The sequence below is a fragment of the Erythrolamprus reginae genome, chromosome 10, assembly GCF_031021105.1.
Source record: "Erythrolamprus reginae isolate rEryReg1 chromosome 10, rEryReg1.hap1, whole genome shotgun sequence".
Taxonomy (NCBI): domain Eukaryota; kingdom Metazoa; phylum Chordata; class Lepidosauria; order Squamata; family Dipsadidae; genus Erythrolamprus; species Erythrolamprus reginae.
In genome coordinates, this window is record NC_091959.1 from 9,828,737 (window position 1) to 9,846,821 (window position 18,085).

An 18,085-nucleotide genomic window follows, 5' to 3' on the forward strand; every position below is an offset into this window, starting at 1 on the left:
CCCTCCTGGACCTTATTTAACCCTTTAACATATTTAAATGTTTCGATCCTGTCCCCCCTTTTCCTTCTGTCCTCCAGACTATACAGATTGAGTTCATGAAGTCTTTCCTGATAAGTTTTATGCTTAAGACCTTCCACCATTCTTGTAGCCCGTCTTTGGACCCGTTCAATTTTGTCAATATCTTTTTGTAGGTGAGGTCTCCAGAACTGAACACAGTATTCCAAATGTGGTCTCACCAGCACTCTATACAGTGGGATCATAATCTCCCTCTTCCTGCTTGTTATACCTCTAGCTATGCAGCCAAGCATCCTACTTGCTTTCCCTACCGCCTGACTGACATCATTCACTGTTGAATTTTCAGCACACATTGCTTACAGGATCAAAACTTTAATTGTTGTTTTTGATGTTGTTAGAATTAAGAGGCAATGGGCATTAGGAAATATAACTACCAATTTCCATGTTCCATAGTTAATGTTCCTGTCACGGTTTTGATTCATGTCTCTTGATTGCTTGTTCCTAATTTCTGATCGTGTTTACCTTGCCATCTTCATAACGGTAAAGCCTTATCTAGAAATTTATTCCATCACAAATTATATGATCTGATTTTAACTGGAGACATCATTGTTGGATCTGAAATTCTCTACCTATAAAATATGTGTTCCACTACTGAATTATAATCTCTCAATCAATAAAACTTAAAAGTTACAGAGATTGACCAGGTATTGGTCTCTCCTGCCCAGTCCGTAGCTCTAATTTTTCTTCTTGTATAGCAAACAAACAAAAACTTGAAGAATTATTCAGTACTTTTCATGAATCATGATATCTCTGCCATATCTCTCACAATCAGAATTAAAGGATCCTGAATGTATGTGTTAAAATATCAGTCATGACTTAAAAACCCCAATGGCTGGATTCACAAACTACTATAAGTCCAAACAAGCCAAGAAACTAAATTATAACTCAGGGGTCTTCAAACTTGTCCATTTTAAGACTTGTGGACTTCAACTCCCAGAATTCCCCGTGGCTGGCTGAGGAATTCTGGGAGATGAAGTCCACAAGTCTTAAAAGTGGACAAGTTTGGAAATGTCCATTATATACTGCTCAAAAAAATAAAGGGAACACTTAAACAACACAATATAATTCCAAGTAAATCAAACTTCTGTGAAATCCAACTTTCCACTTAGGAGCAACACTGATGTTTCCCATGTTGTCAGCACATTCAACTTTGGACAGAACAAAATATTCAATGAGAATATTTCATTCATTCAGATCTAGGATGTGTTCTTTGAGTGTTCCCTTTATATATATATATACAGTGATGTCTTACAAACTTAATTGGTTCCGGGACGAGGTTCTTAAGGTGAAAAGTTTGTAAGATGAAACAATGTTTCCCATAGGAATCAATGGAAAAGCGATTAATGCATGCAAGCCCAAAATTCACCCCTTTTGCCAGCTGAAGCCCCCGTTTTTGCACTGCTGGGATTCCCCTGAGGCTCCCCTCCATGGGAAACCCCACCTCCGGACTTCCGTTGCCAGCAAAGTGCCCGTTTTTACACTGCTGGGATTCCCCTACTGGGATTCCCCTGTAGCATCACAAAAACACGGAAGTCCGGAGGTGGGGTTTCCCGTGGAGGGGAGCCTCAGGGGAATCCCAGCAGTGCAAAAACGGGTGCTTTGTTGGCAACAGAAGTCCGGAGGCGGGGCATCCCAGCGGCAGCGGTGGGTTTGTAAGGTGAAAATAGTTTGTAAGAAGAGGCAAAAAAATCTTAAACCCCGGGTTTGTATCTTGAAAAGTTTGTATGACGAGGCGTTTGTAAGACGAGGTATCACTGTATATATATTTTAGCAGTGTAGTTTAATGCAATGTGTGAATCTCATCAATGTATTTGACCCTGGTCCAGAAAAGAGGTGGGATGTCCCTATATTTGAACAAAGAATTCAGTTATTCTATCCTCCAAGAGGGGTTAAAAGACTGGAGAATCAGATGTTTAAGACCACTTAGTCCCTCTGAAAATTCTCAATAAACATCCATCAGACATGTAAGAATCAAGTCAGATAGATTCTTCTGTTCCACCTCTACCCACCAGCCATTCTTTCTCCCAAAAGTACAGTTACAAGAAAACAAAAGTCAGCCACCATCTGCTAATGATTTATACAATAATGCTTAGGTCTCCGAATATATTTGGAGAAGAATGAACCCTGGGAAAAAAAGAGAAAGAATATGTATCTTCTTACAGAGGTTGAGAATGTCACAATCAATATTGCTTTCCCCCAGTCGAGCGGAGAGTTAAGCAGATATTTAAAGAATTCCTTCACCTAAATGGATGGGAAGGATTTTTTTTAAAAAAAATCTATGTTTGCTTGAATTGTATCAAGTGTTTCTCCACCTTTGTTAAATTTATCCAACATGCCACATTCTCAATATTTAGTTGCAATATTTCCTGGAGGGAAAAAGGTTGCATAAATCATTCAAACACTGGTTTTTATTTTTAAAGATAGACATCAGTCTCACTTTGATCTAGTAAATGTCATTTCCTGTCTTCATATTCCATAAATACTTTATTGATTGTTTCGGGAATGGGGGTTAATCATATTCACTTAATGATGTTAAGTATCGACTTTCAAGAATACAGTGGTACCTCCACCTGATGAAGATGTAAGAGTACCGGACCCCAAAGCAGAGCTTTGTGGTACCCTGCTGCACATAAATGCTTGGATCCATCTCTAAAAAGATGTTTAGAGTGGGTAGAGGGCCGATGTAATGCCCGCTTGTAGCTCTTGAAAGCCGCTATGTCTTTTCCTTGGATTGCACAACCTTCCTCTGCAGCTTCCTCCTACATGATGCCAGAAAGAGGGAGTGGCTGTTTTTTTAAGACCACAGATAAGGGCTTCCATTCATAACTCTCTTTTGGAATTAGGTCCAAGGCATTGCATCCTAGGCCTTTAAGAGACTGTAAAATATAGGTCACTTTATGCACGCTTTGAATATCTTAAACATGAGAGGCTGGGCAATTTAACGCCCAGCTGACAGTTGCCGATGGCGGGAACCAACTCGGTACCGCCTATCAGCTGGGGGCGTTCCCCGCGGTAGCGTGGGAACGCCCCTGACGACCCAGTGGCCGCTCGGGCATTCTTGGAGGCCGGGGGCGGGAATGCGCCCTTTATCAGGGCTGGCTCTCACCCCCGGGCTTCCCTTGCCCCCCGAGCTTGCCACAGAGTGGACACCCACCCACCCTCCACTCAATCCAGGGTGTTTTATAGGTCGCCTGGTTGGGGCCGAGTAGGAATTTGTTGCAATCTTATAGCATTTGCTATGGTTTGTTTTTTCGCCTACTCCATCCTGGATGAGGAAAAGGATTTGTGGTTATGGGGTGCATCTGTATGTAAATAGGTTTTGACTCAACAATTGGATGTACAGTGGTACCTCATCTTACGAACGCCTCTTCTAACAAACTTTTCAAGATACGAACCCGGTGTTTAAGATTTTTTTGCCTCTTCTTCCGAACTATTTTCACCTTACGAACCCAAGCAGCTGCTGCTGGGATGAAGGGGTTTCTTTTTTCCCCCTTTTTTGAAGAAAGAAAAGGGAGGGGCTGCTTGGAGTAGGAAACATTTTGCAGACAACAACGTGCTTGCAAAGGCACTAAAAGGGTGTCTTTTTAAGAAAGAAAAGGGAGGAGGGAGGGGCAGCTTGGGGGAGGAAAAGTTTTGCAGAGAACAACGTGCTTGCAAAGGAACTGAAACGGTGTATTTTGAAGAAAGAAAAGGGAGGGGCAGCTTGGAGGAGTAAAGATTTTGCATGCTTGCAAAGGAACTGAAAGGGTGTCTTTTGAAGAAAGAAAAGGGAGGGGCGCCCCCCTTGCCTTTCTTCCTTCCCACTCACCCTTTAGCCTAGCCTTGCTTCTTCCACCCGCCCCCTTTAGCTGCTCCTCCCTGCCCTCTGTTCGCCTCCCTTCTAAAGTTTGGGATTTTCCTGAAGGATTTGCACGCATTATTTGCTTTTACATTGATTCTTTTCACCTTACGAACCTCCTCCTGGAACCAATTAAGTCCGTATGATGAGGTACCACTGTATATATACTTGGTCACTATATGGCAGAAACGGGGCGGAAAGGGTATCAGTAGCAACTGTGTGTTCTCCTTTGGGCATCTATTGTAAGATGATTGGCACCCCTGTCACACAACTCATGCTTCCTCCACGGACGGAGCGGTGTGAAGGGGGTGCCCTTGGGGCTCACCCACGCCATTTCCGGTTCCGGGTCATGCAGGGTGGGCCCTCCCACACGCTGGGCGTGGCTTTCGGGCTGGGTATAGGCGGGGCATGCCTCACTCTGACCCGGCATGGAGTTCGCCCATTAAGTTGCCCAAGCATGTTTGTGTTCAGGAAACTCTGTCCCCTTTTAGAGACCCCTGCAGGTTTTTTTGTTAATATTTAATAAAGTGACCCATTTTACCCAGCTTGGTGTCCAAGTGTTCATTTCCTGTCCAAGGCAACAGTGTTTCCCAACCTTGGCAACTTGAAGATATCTGGACTTCAACTCCCAGAATTCCCCAGCCAGCGTTCGCTGGCTGGGGAATTCTGGGAGTTGAAGTCCAGATATCTTCAAGTTGTCAAGGTTGGGAAACGCTGTCTTAAACTGCCTTGCACTAGTCTAGAAAATATGTTAAATATATTAAAGAATTAAATAAGGTCCAGGAGGGAAGTGTTTTTCATAGGAAAGTGACCACAAGAACAAGGGGGCACAATCTGAGGTTAGTTGGAGGAAAGATCAGAAGCAACATGAGAAAATATTATTTGACTGAAAGAGTAGTAGATGCTTGGAACAAACTTCCAGCAGACGTGGTTGGTAAATCCACAGTAACTGAATTTAAACATGCCTGGGATAAACATAGATCCATCCTAGGATAAAATACAGAAAATAGTATAAGGGCAGACTAGATGGAGGTCTTTTTCTGCCGTCAATCTTCTATGTTTCTAAAAAAGAAAGGAAGAAAGGATGAGAAAGAAGATGACTGGAAGTACAGACTTAGGGCCCCATCGGAGGCGACAGTGGTATTTATTTCCTGGGTTCTTTTCCTGAGATAATCAATACAAGACTCTTAAGAACTCCTAAATCATGGGCCCAGAAGAGTGTAAACGATGCAAATATGCAAACAAGCAAATCCTCCCCAAACGAGGAAGACATAGCAATGTCATTTCAAAATGATGCATGGACCATAATCCATCTTTAAACATTTCATTTAATCATTAAATGTAACTTTTAAAAAAAAAGAAAGAAAGAAAAAGGCAGACTGGAATTAATCTACACAAGAGCTTATTCCAGTCTAGGACTGCACAGTTTATTCTTTTGCAAAGTAAACAACCACAATAAAGAATTCTTTTTTTAAAAAAAAAATTCTGCTTTTGCTTCCTCTTAGCTACAGTCAAAGGAAGCTGGAAAATATATATATATACAGTATGTAGATTTTCAATTTCTCTGAAAATGGCTTTGGTCTGGAGCCTGAAGGATTGGGGAGGAGAAAGTAGTCAAAAGACCGCTTGTGAAATATCACAAAATGGATCAGTGACCCATTTGATCCGCCCACCATCCAGAAACAAAGGGAAGTAAAAGTTTGTAATTGTTTCAGCCCAAATGATGTTCTAGATATACTAAAATGATGCCAAAGAAATTCAAATCACAGCCTTATTTTTTTTCTCACACTTTTTGCATTGATATTATATACAGCTCAAAAAATAAAGGGAACACTCAAATAACACATCCTAAATCTGAATGAATGAAATACAGTGATCCCTCGATTTTTGCGGGTTCAAACTTCGCGAAACGGCTATACCACGGTTTTTTAAAAATATTAATTAAAAAATACTCCGCGGTTTTTTTTCTATACCACGGTTTTTCCCACCTGATGATGTCACTTCTCTCTCTCTTTCTCTTTCTTTCCTGTCATTCTCTGCTTCAATCATTTTCTCATTTCTCTTTTTTCTCCCTTTTTCTATCATTTTTCTCTCTCTCTCTACCTTCCACTCTCCCCCCTCTTGCTCTCTCTCTCTTTCTCCCTCTCCCTCTCTGTGAGAACGCCTGCCCCCACCTCTCCTGCAGCCCCCTCGCTGATAGCTGGGACGAAAGTGCTCTCAGCTAAGGGACTGAGAGGGGCAAGGCAGGCATTCTGAAAGCACTCAGAGCGGCTACCGGCCGAATGAGGAGGATGAGAAGCCGTAGCCACCAGCGCTGCTGCAGGAGGACCCGTGTCCGAAGAAAGCCGGTGAGAGGGGTGGATCGGGCGGGCGGGCGGTAGCGGCGAGGGGGCCAGAGGCGCTGGGGGGGGCGGGGGCAGCCGACATTCAAAGCAATCTTTGCCGGCCTCCGCACTTTCGTCTCTCCCTGCCCTAATTTCAAGCCCAGCTCCTTGCGCTGCCTTGAAAAGGGTGCGTGGGGGTAGTTTTTGGGTGTCCATAGCCAAAAATGGTGTTTTTAATTCCGCACCGCTACTTCGCGGAAAATCGACTTTTGCTGGAGGTCTTGGAACGTAACCCCCGCGAAAATCGAGGGAACACTGTATTCTCATTGAAGACTTTTTTCTGCACAAAGTTTAAAGGGTTAAATAAGGTTAAAGGGTTAAATAAGGTCCAGGAGGGAAGTGTTTTTAATAGGAAAGTGAACACAAGAACAAGGGGACACAATCTGAAGTTAGTTGGGGGAAAGATCAGAAGCAACATGAGAAAGTATTATTTTACTGAAAGAGTAGTAGATCCTTGGAACAAACTTCCAGCAGACGTGGTTGGTAAATCCAAAGTAACTGAATTTAAACATGCCTGGGATAAACATATATCCATCCTAAAATAAAATACAGAAAATAGTATAAGGGCAGACTAGATGGACCATGAGGTCTTTTTCTGCCGTCAGACTTCTATGTTTCTATGTTTCTATAAGTTGAATGTGCACAACAGCAGGTGAAATTGGTTGTCAATCAGGGTTGCTTCCTAAGGGGACAGTTTGATTTCACAGAAGTTTTATTTACTTGGAGTTGTGTTGTGTTGTTTAAGTGTTCCCTTTATTTTTTTTAAAGCAGTGTATATGTATGGACACAGAATGGATACATCTCCCCAACAAAACACCTATGTACAAAACACCAGATTCTGCCATTCTAATTAAACTAAAACATCTTATTTCATAGTCACCCTGCTATTCAGTGATTGGGTGGTTTTTATGACTTGTGAAATCTCCTTTTTTCTTTCACATTATGGTTACACACCCATGAGCGTTGGTGGACGCACACATACACACACACAAGCTTTTTAAGAAGAAATTGAACAAAAATGTGTACAAAACAGCAAAGGGTTGGACTAGAACAGTGTTTCCCAACCTTGGCAACTTTAAGATATCGTTTGGCAGGTCCCAGGGGAAGAGCCTTCTTTGTGGTGGCCCCGGCCCTCTGGAATCAACTCCCCCCGGAGATTAGAACTGCCCCCACCCTCCTTGTCTTTCGTAAACTACTCAAGACCCATCTATACTGCCAGGCATGGGGGAGTTGAGACACCTTTCCCCCAGGCTCTTTATATTTTATGTTTGGTATGTATGTGTTGTTTGGTTTTTTAAATATGATAGGGTTTTATATGCTTCTTTTTTAATATTAGATTTGTTTCGCTATAATATTGTTTTTATTATTGTTGTGAGCAGCCCCGAGTCTTCAGAGAGGGGCTGCATACAAATCTAATAAATTATTATTATTATTATTATTATTATTATTATTATTATTATTATATCTGGACTTCAACTCCCAGAATTCCCCAGCCAGCAAATGCTGGCTGGGGAATTCTGGGAGTTGAAGTCCAGATATCTTAAAGTTGCCAAGGTTGAGAAACACTGGACTAGAAACATAGAAACATAGAAACATAGAAGTCTGACGGCAGAAAAAGACCTCATGGTCCATCTAGTCTGCCCTTATACTATTTTCTGTATTTTATCTTAGGATGGATATATGTTTATCCCAGGCATGTTTAAATTCAGTTACTGTGGATTTATCTACCACGTCTGCTGGAAGTTTGTTCCAAGGATCTACTACTCTTTCAGTAGACCTCCAAGGTCCCTTCCAACTCCGAATATATGTATTCAGAGTAATAGAGTTGGAAGGGACCTTGGAGGTCTTCTAGTCCAACCCAATATTCTCTCTCTCTCTCTCTCACACACACACACACACACACACACACATACACACACACTTCACCAAATCACAAGGCAAAAACCAGCCCCATTGGTAAGCATGCTCCTAAAATCTTTAAAGAAAGGCCCGCCAGAATCTCCAGATGCTTTTTAAAAAGGCGTGTCCACCCCTCTCCGCCCTGCCAAATTTGGCACTGCCAGTAAAACTCCTGGACCTTCACTTTCCTGGTCCCAAATTCCACTGCAAAATCCTGCAGGGAGATCCCATTTGTCACTGCCAATGCATGGGGCAAGAGAGAACATTTCATATATAAGCCACTTAAAAGCAAAATTGCATGCATGTGTTCTTTAAAAGAACATTCCCATAAATTCCACAAGACTTGCCCTGACTTATTAAGTCTTCGCAGCTTTGTAGTTTAACCATAATACACAAGACCACAGCACAAAACAGAAACAAAAGCAAGATGCAAACATTATAAACTCCAAATGCATCGACTTAGTGGAAAGCAAACACACTCAAGTCTACAGATCATCCCAAGGTTATTAAGCAAATTATCACAGAGAAGAATTGCAGAGCCTAAACATTGGGGTTGTCTCAAGAAGAGACTAGATGTCCATTTGTCCTGAATGGCACAGGGTCCTCTGCTTGGGCAGGGGGTTGGTCTAGAACAGCATTTTTCAACCAGTGTGCCGCAGCACACTAGTGTGCCGCGAGACATGGTCAGGTGTGCCACGAAGCTCAGAGAGAAAGAAAGCAAGAGAGAGAGAAAGCAAGAGAGAAAGAAAGCAAGAGAGAGAAAGAGTGAGAGAGAGAGAAAGAGAACAAAAGAGAGGGAAAGAAAGCAAGAGAGAAAGAGAACAAGAGAAAAAAAGAGAGAGAAAGAGAAAGAAAGCAAGAGAGAGAGAGAAAGAGAGGGAGGGAAGGAGAGAGAGAGAAAGACATAGAGGGAGGTTGGGAGGGAGAGCAAAAGAGAGCAAGAAAGAGAGGAAGGAAGAGAAAGAAAGAGGGATGGACAGAGAGAGAAAAAAAGAGGAAGGGAGGGAGGGAGAGAAAGAGGGAGGGAGAAAGAAATAGAGCGAAGGGGAGGAAGAGAGAGAGAAATATTTTTTTTGTCCAAACTTTTTTTAGCCGCCCCCAACCCCAATGTGCCCCAGGCTTTCGTAAATGTAAAAAATGTGCCACGGCTCAAAAAAGGTTGAAAATCACTGGTCTAGCAGACCTCCAAGGTCCCTCCCAACCCCGTTATTCAATGTTCTAAGCATGCACGATCCACAACGCCATAGTAGGATTAAACATTGCACCTCAGAATGAATGAACTTTAGAACTTTAAAGCAACATCTCCAGCAAACGGAACACAAATTTTCGGGATACAAACCCTCCATATTTATAGAGTAACATAGCTGGTTTGGAAATCAGATTGTCTGCATCCAAATGCAATTATGGGCGCAAGTACAATATACAAACACATGCACCTGTTTTAAACGTTTCTCTACACCTAAGTGCCAAAAGGTAACACTAGAAGCTGTCCGAGTTTAGCAGCATATCCGTTCGTCAGAATTTAAGCAACCTCTCTGTGATGGGTAGCCAAAAACTTCACCAACTGCTCGAACTATCCATTTTTCTCTTCTCCGTGTTCTATACATACAAGAATCTCACTTCTGGCAACTGTTTTGCAGTTTAAGATTCACACCCACAGACATACAAACTTACGCAGGGCAACATCCTTTAGCCGCCCTGAGTCTTCGGAGAGGGGCGGCCTACAAGTCCAACTAATAAATAGATAGATAAATAAATAAATAAATAAAGAAGTGAAATAAGAAATTCTGCCTGCATACAATGTATTTTTTTTGGAGGGGGGGATGGGAAACAGTGCAGTTTCCAGCGAACGCTCTCTCCGTCCTCAGCCTGCAGACTTTTCACCTCTTTTCCACCCCTTGAAATATTTCTAAGTTGAGCTTTAACCCTTCCGGGAATCTCACTGTAAAATTCTTCAACACCACCGATATAACACAACTACTCTCCAAAAAGACCTTGACGCTGTTTCTGAGTGGTCTAACACATGGCAACTCCAAATCTCAACTAGCAAATGCTCTGTCCTACACATTGGGAAGAAGAATCTGAACTCCAACTACGAACTGAATAATCAAATGATCACAGATAATCCCCACTCGGTTAAAGACCTTGGTATACTAATAACAAAAGGTTTACGTGCCAAAGCCCACTGCAACAATATAGCCAAGAAGGCTTCAAGAGTTGTAAACCTAATCCTACGTAGCTTCTGCTCTGGCAATCTCACACTACTTACCAGAGCTTACAAAACTTTTGCCAGACCCATCCTCGAATACAGCTCATCTGTTTGGAACCCATATCGCATCTCAGACATTAACACCCTTGAAAATGTCCAAAGATACTTCACCAGAAGAGCCCTTCACTCCTCCACTCGAAATAGAATACCCTACGAGACTAGACTTTCAATCCTGGGCCTAGAAAGTCTAGAACTAAGACGCCTTAAACAAGATCTAAGTATTGCCCAAAAGATCATATGCTGCAACGTCCTGCCTGTCGGCGACTACTTCAGCTTCAACCACAACAACACAAGAGCACACAACAGATTTAAACTTAATATTAACCGCTCCAAACTTGACTGTAAAAAATATGACTTCAGTAACCGAGTTGTCGAAGAGTGGAACTCATTACCGGACTCCATAGTGTCATCCCCAAACCCCCAACACTTTACCCTTAGATTATCTACGGTTGACCTATCCAGATTCCTAAGAGGTCAGTAAGGGGCGAGTACAATTGCCCTAGTGTGCCTTCCGTCCCCTGTCCTATTGCTCTCCTATATCTCCTATACCTTTCCTCTATTCCTATATCTCTTCTTCTATTCTTTCATTGATATGTTCTATTCCTATATCTTCTTTTCTATTATTTCTTAGATATATTTTACTATGAGTATCTCCTCTATAACCTTCATCATGTATTTTACTATGTGTATGTATTGATATATACCCACTAAAACCCTCATTGTGTATTGGACAAAACAAACAAACAAACAAACAAACAAACAAACAAATAAATAAATAAATAAATAAATAAATAAATAACTGTCAAAACCAGGAAGGCAAATTGTACTTCAAGACAACCGCACCACGAGACGGGCAGCAAATGAAATTTGATCAATAAAAGGGCCCGTTGCAAATAAAGATGCAATTCTCCTAAGATGCTGCGGGATTTATTGGTGTGGAAGGAAAGTTGTGGGTTTTTTTCCCACTAATTCAGGCCAGCTGACTGAGTCCCTTGGAAGCAAGCAGAGTTTTCCCGGGGACTCCAGCTGTGCGAGAGTCTGTCTTTGCCACCTCTGCATCCTTTCTTTCCTGAGCCACGTTGCCAAGGAGACAGGCCCAGGAACCTGCTCCCTTTCAGACAACCCCCTGCACCCTTCCGAAAGAGCAAGCACATTGGGTGCCTTTGCCATCCCTCCGTCAAGAAAGACCTCCAGAACCTGGGATTGAGGAGGGGGGAAGTCCCATTTTTGGAAAGTTGGGTTCCCGGAAATCGGTGGGTCACGATTTCCAGCCAGCTTGAACCCTCCACCTGGGTTCCATCAGGGGGTGGGCAGAAGAGTGCAGCACTGCAGGCTACTTCAGCTAACTGCTGGCTGTAGTTCAGCAGTTCAAATCTCAGCCCAAGGTTGACTCAGCCTTCCCTCCTTCCGAGGTGGGTAAAATGAGGACCCAGATTGTTGGGGGCTGACTCTGTAAACCACTTAGAGGGCTGTAAAAGCACTCTGAAGCTGTATATAAGTGCTATTCCTTCCCTCCCTCCCTCCTTCCTTCTTCCTTCCTTCCCTCCTTCCCTCCTTCCTTCCTTCCTTCCTTGTAGTTAGAATGCAGCATTGCAGCTAACTCTGCCCACTGCCAGTGGTTCAATTCTCACTAGGCTCAAGGTTGACTCAGCTTTCCATCCTTCCGAGGTGGGTAAAATGAGGACCCAGATTGTTGGGGGCAAGAGGCTGACTCTGTAAACCACTTACAGAGTGTATATAAGTGCTATTCCTTCCTTCCTTCCTTCCTTCCTTCTTTCCTTCATTCCTTCCTTCCTTCTTTCCTTCCTACCTTCTTTCCTTCCTTCCTTCCTTCCTTCCTTCCTTCCCTGTAGTTAAAATGCAGCATGGCAGACTAACTCTGCCCACTGCCAGTGGTTCAAATCTCACCACCAGCTCAAGGCTGACTCAGCCTTCCATCCTTCCCAGGTGGGTAAAATGAGGACCCAGATTGTTGGGGGCAAGAGGCTGATTCTGTAAATGGCTTAGAGAGGGCTGTAAAAGCACTACAAAGCGGTATATAACTGCTATTCTTTCCTTCCTTTCATCCTTCCTTCCTCTCCTCCCTCCCTCCTTCCTTCCCTGTAGTTAGAATGCAGCATTCCCTCCTTCCTTCCTTCTTTCCTTCCTTCCTTCCTTTCTTCCTTCTTTCCTTCCTTCTTTCCTTCCTTCCTTCCTTCTTTCCTTCCTTCCTTCTTTCCTTCCTTCCTTCTTTCTTTCCTTCCTTCCTTCCTTCTTTCCTTCCTTCCTTCCTTCCTTCTTTCCTTCCTTCTTTCCTTCCTTCTTTCCATCCTTCCTTCCTTCTTTCCTCCCTTCCTTCCTTCTTTCCTTCTTTCCTTCCTTCCCTGTAGTTAGAATGCAGCATTGCAGGCTAACTCTGCCCTCTGCCAGCAGTTCAGATCTCACCACCAGCTCAAGGCTGACTCAGCCTTCCATCCTTCCCAGGTGGGTAAAAGGGGGACCCAGATTGTTGGGGGCAAGAGGCTGATTCCGTAGACCGCTTAGAGAGAGCTGTAAAAGCACTACAAAGCAGTATATAAGTGCTATTCTTTCCTTCCTTTCATCCTTCCTTCCTCCCCTCCCCTCCCTCCCCTCCTTCCTTCCCTGTAGTTAGAATGCAGCATTCCTTCCATCCTCCCTCCCTCCCTTCTTTCCTTCCTTCGTTCCTTCCTTTCTTCCTTCATTCTTTCCTTCTTTCTTTCCTTCCTTCCTTCCTTCTTTCCTTCCTTCCTTCCTTCCTTCTTTCCTTCCTTCTTTCCTTCCTTCCTTCCTTCCTTCTTTCCTTCCTTCCTCCCTCCCTTCCTTCCTTCCTTCTTTCCTTCCTTCCTTCTTTCCTTCCTTCCTTCTTTCCTTCCTTCCTTCCTTCTTTCCTTCCTTCCTTCTTTCCTTCCTTCCTTCCCTCCTTCCTTCCTTCTTTCCTTCCTTCCCTATAGTTAGAATGCAGCATTGCAGGCTAAGTCTGCCCTCTGCCAGCAATTCAAATCTCACCACCAGCTCAAGGCTGACTCAGCCTTCCATCCTTCCCAGGTGGGTTAAGTTAGGACCCAGATTGTTGGGGGCAAGAGGCTGATTCTGTAAACGGCTTAGAGAGGGCTGTAAAAGCACTACAAAGCGGTATATAAGTGCTATTCTTTCCTTCCTTTCATCCTTCCTTCCTCACTTCCTCCCTCCTTCCTTCCCTGTAGTTAGAATGCAGCATTCCTTCCTTCCTTCTTTCCTTCCTTCCTTCCTTCCTTCCTTCCTTCTTTCCTTCCTTTCTTCTTTCCTTCCTTCCTTCCTTCTTTCTTTCCTTCCTTCCTTCCTTCTTTCCTTCCTTCCTTCCTTCCTTCTTTCCTTCCTTCCTTCCTTCCCTGTAGTTAGAATGCAGCATTGCAGGCTAACTCTGCCCTCTGCCAGCGGTTCAGATCTCACCACCAGCTCAAGTCTGACTCAGCCTTCCATCCTTCCCAGGTGGGTAAAAGGGGGACCCAGATTGTTGGGGGCAATAGGCTGATTCCGTAGACCGCTTAGAGAGGGCTGTAAAAGCACTGTGAAGCGGTATGTAAGACTAAATGCTCTTGCTATTGCTAAGAGCTCTTTGACAGCTCCCATGTCCACGTCTGGAGGCTCGGGATCCTACTGAGCTTGGAAAGACACAAGAGAAGCCCCGCTGCGGGATTGGGGAGCAGGGAGGAGAGCTGACCACCCCGTGCCCCATCACCGATGGCTGGTACTGCCCTTCCCTCCCAACCGGTCTCACCAATACCCCCCCGCCCCCCATGTCGGCCCTTACCCTTTCAACGCGTCGTGTCCGGCGGCGCCTCCCGCCTGCCCCCTTCTCTTGGCTCTGCTGGCCCGGCTGTTGGTCTCTTTGGCGGCGGCGAAGGAGGAGAAGGCGGCGGGGCCCTCGGCGGTTCTCAGGCTGCCCCCCGGCCGGGGCGATCCCATCGCCCGGGGAAGACGAGGCGAGCAGGAGCCCGGAGAAGCCCCAGGCGACGGTCACGAGCAATCTGCCCAGCCGCATCTCGAGGATGCGCGGGTGGCTAAGGATGCTTCCTCCTCCTCTTCTTCCTCCTCTTCTTCCTCCGGTCCCTGCCTTGCCCGGCTTGCCCCTTCGCCTTGGGATCGCGCTGCGCCGCTTGCAAGGGGCTCCCTTCTCGCCCGGCTCCTTCTTTCCTTCCTTCTTTCCTTCTTTCCTTCCTTGGCTAACCCAGTGCGCTCAGCAGAGGCTCACTTTGCCGGACCTGGGGGGGAAAAAAGAAGAGGCGAGAGAGCCCCCGGTTAGATGGCCGGCCAAGTCCCAGCCTCGTCCCCCCAAGAAGCCTAAGCAAGCGAGCCCCCCACTTCTTCTCCACGCGCAACGCCCCTTCCCCAAGCCTGCGCCCTCTCCAAAAATAGAAAAGGATGCCCGCGCGCGCTGTCAAACGCCCCGGGAAGAAGAGGCGTCTGGAAGAGGCTCTTTCCCTCCTTGGGCTGCTTTCTTTCTGTCTTTCTTTCTTTTTTTTAGCCCCACCGCAAAAAGCCTCCCGAAACCCCGTCCGGGAAAGAGCTGAACCCACGGGAGCCGTTGCAGCTTCTGCGCCTCTTTGCAACGGGCGCCACCGCCGCCTCCAAGCGCTCCGCTCGTCCCGTCCGCCTTCCGCGCTGGCTGGCTCTGCCTTCGCCCGCTTTTCCTCCGCCACCTCCACCTCCTTGTCCCCTCCCCTCTGCTCTCTCTCTCGCTCGCTCTCCCCCCCACCCCCTTCTCTCGCCCCCCCCTTCAACTCACACTCCCCCCTTCCCCACCTCTTCAAGTATCGTCGCCCTTTTCTCTCGCGAGAGAGGAGGAGAGCCAGAAACAAGAGCAGGGGGGAGAGAAAAGAGAGGAGAGGAATGAAGACCTATTCCAAAAAAATGGGAGGGAGGGAGGGAGAGAGAAAGAGAGAGAGAGAGAGACAGAAAAAAAGAGACAGAGAGAGGGGGGAGAAAGAGAAAATGAGAAAGTAAGAGGGAGAGAGAGAGAGACAGAGAGAGAGACAGAGAAAGTAAGGGAGAGAGAAAGAGAGACAGAGAAAGGAGAAACAGAGAGAAAGAGAAAAAGAGAAAGTAAGAGAGAGAGGCAGAGAGTGAAAGTAAGAGAGAAAGAGAGGCAGAAAGAGAAGAAGAAGAAGAAGAAGAAGAAGAAGAAGAAGAAGAAGAAGAAGAAGAAGAAGTAGTAGTAGTAGTAGTAGTAGTAGTAGTAGTAGTAGTAGTAGTAGTAGTAGTAGTATATAAGTATAGACAACTTATGGGCAACACCAAACCAAAGTAGGCTCAGGTGTATACTTTCCCGAATGAGGGATGCTCACATTTGACTTTTTTAGATTGGCATCCCAGGATCAGAAATTCCTAAGTTTGATATCTGTCAAGAGCTATCATGGTAGGAAGATGTCTATACCTGTTACCAAAGGGTGAGGTTTTAAGGAGACCCCTTCTTTTGCTAAATAAATGTAGAACTAGAGGTAGTGTTACAGTCAGGTGGTATCTATCCATGTTTGTTTGTTTGCTTATCTCTAGCTATCTACTTACCTACCTTATCTATTCAATTTTCATCCCACCCACCTCCCCTACAACAGAATTTCATTTCGAAGGTGAGCCAGAATGCCCGGGTGTGTGTGTGTGTGTGTGACAATAAAGGTTATATAAGATAACATATATTATTATTCCAGAATAACTGAATCCGCAGCTGGATGCACGGATTTCAACTTTTATCAAAGGGCTGGATTTGAGCAAAGAACTCCAAAATGTATTTTTCATCAAAGTCGATCCAGTTACAGCTGGAAGCATAGTTCCCTCTAAGCTGAGCAGTGAGCAATCGCTCACTTAAAAATCATCATCAACTCAGAGTTTTCCAAACCTGCCCAGAAGCCGAGAGGGAAAGAGTGAGAGGGAAGGAGAGAGAGAGGAAGAGAGGAAGAGAGAGAAACAGATAGAAAAAAGAGAGGAAGGAAAAGAGAAAGAAAAAGAATGGGAGTAAGGAAGAGAGAAAGAAAATCAAAATCTAGTTTGAAACTAGCTCAACTATTTAAGTGGCATTTTGATATTGATAGAGTTGCCCTATTATGAGCTCACTGTTATAGACCCACAGTACAATATTTTATTTGAAATTCTCTGAGGCAAAACAGGGTGGGTTTTTTATTTGTTTGTTTGTTTATTTATTTATTTATTATTTTTGTACCGCCCAGTCCCGAAGGGACTGCCGCTCAGACACTATACTTTTCCACCCACCCCCCCAAAAAATTAGAGGGAACACTGGCTGGAAGGTTGCTCCAGTTTAAGTTGGACCTTAAAGAGAACATTATAAAATTCTGTATGACTTGGAAGCACTTCGTTTTGCTGAAGTAGTGCCTGTTATACATGCCTATCAAGTTTTTAAAGACCGATAGATACATCAGCATACATGCCTCTTTATGGAACAGCTTATAAGCTTTGGCACCAGGAACTGTTGGAGCGTGTTGTTTTTACGTTGTGTCCTCACATATGTAAAAAATTGGTCCCCGTGGAGAAATTGCTTGCATTTTGGAAAACCACAACAAGCCGCTCCTATGTCACTTGCAAAGCCTCGCAGTCTTAATGCTCTGGAGATGTTTACCAAACAACATGACACATGAGTTCCCACCCTCTTTCTTTAGGAGCTTTGACATATGGTGAACTCTGTCCTGGGGTCTTAGCCTAAGCAGGCTCTCGGAGAACTTGATCTTCAAACCTCAGATCTCTCTCTTGCTGGGTTCCCAGAAACTTTGACTTGGTGGGACGAGGAAGGACCGAGCGTTTCCTAGAAGGATGGACAGAGTTCGTGTTGCCATGTCCAGTCAACGAAGCAGTGGAAGTGATGTGCCGGTGCCTGGAGGCTGTTGGGGACTGGATGGGTGTCAACAAACTCAAACTCAACCCAGACAAGACGGAGTGGTTGTGGGTTTTGCCTCCCAAGGACAATTCCATCTGTCCATCCATTACCCTGGGGGGGGGGATTATTGACCCCCTCAGAGAGGGTCCGCAACTTGGGCATCCTCCTCGATCCACAGCTCACATTAGAGAAACACCTTTCAGCTGTGGCGAGGGGGGCGTTTGCCCAGGTTTGCCTGGTGCGCCAGTTGCGGCCCTACCTGGACCGGGACTCATTGCTCACAATCACTCATGCCCTCATCACCTCGAGGTTCGACTACTGTAACGCTCTCTACATGGGGCTACCTTTGAAAAGTGTTCGGAAACTTCAGATCGTGCAGAATGCAGCTGCGAGAGCATATATGGGCTTCTCTAAGTATGCCCATATTACTCCAACACTACGCAGTCTGCATTGGTTGCCGATCAGTTTCCGGTCACAATTCAAAGTGTTGGTTATGACCTATAAAGCCCTTCATGGCACCGGACCAGAATATCTTCGGGACCGCCTCCTGCCGCACGAATCCCAGCGACCGGTTAGGTCCCACAGAGTGGGTCTTCTCCGGGTCCCGTCGACTAAACAATGCTGTCTGGCGGGACCCAGAGGAAGAGCCTTCTCTGTGGGGGCCCCGACCCTCTAGAACCAGCTCCCCCCTGAGATTAGGATTGCCCCCACCCTCCCTGCCTTTTGTAAACTCCTTAAGACCCACCTCTGCCGTCAGG

At 45.2% G+C, this 18,085-nt stretch overlaps 1 protein-coding gene across 1 annotated transcript in view; it reads right to left on the bottom strand.

Annotated features, from left to right (window-relative positions):
- Positions 1-14,659, bottom strand: part of FBN1 (fibrillin 1) — a 248,260-nt gene extending 233,601 nt beyond the window's left edge. Inside the window, 2 exon segments of the mRNA XM_070763010.1 lie at positions 14,256-14,389; positions 14,391-14,659. Coding sequence (XP_070619111.1) covers positions 14,256-14,389; positions 14,391-14,486 — 230 coding nt within the window. The 5' untranslated portion in view covers positions 14,487-14,659.
- Positions 14,660-18,085: the final 3,426 nt, after the last annotated feature.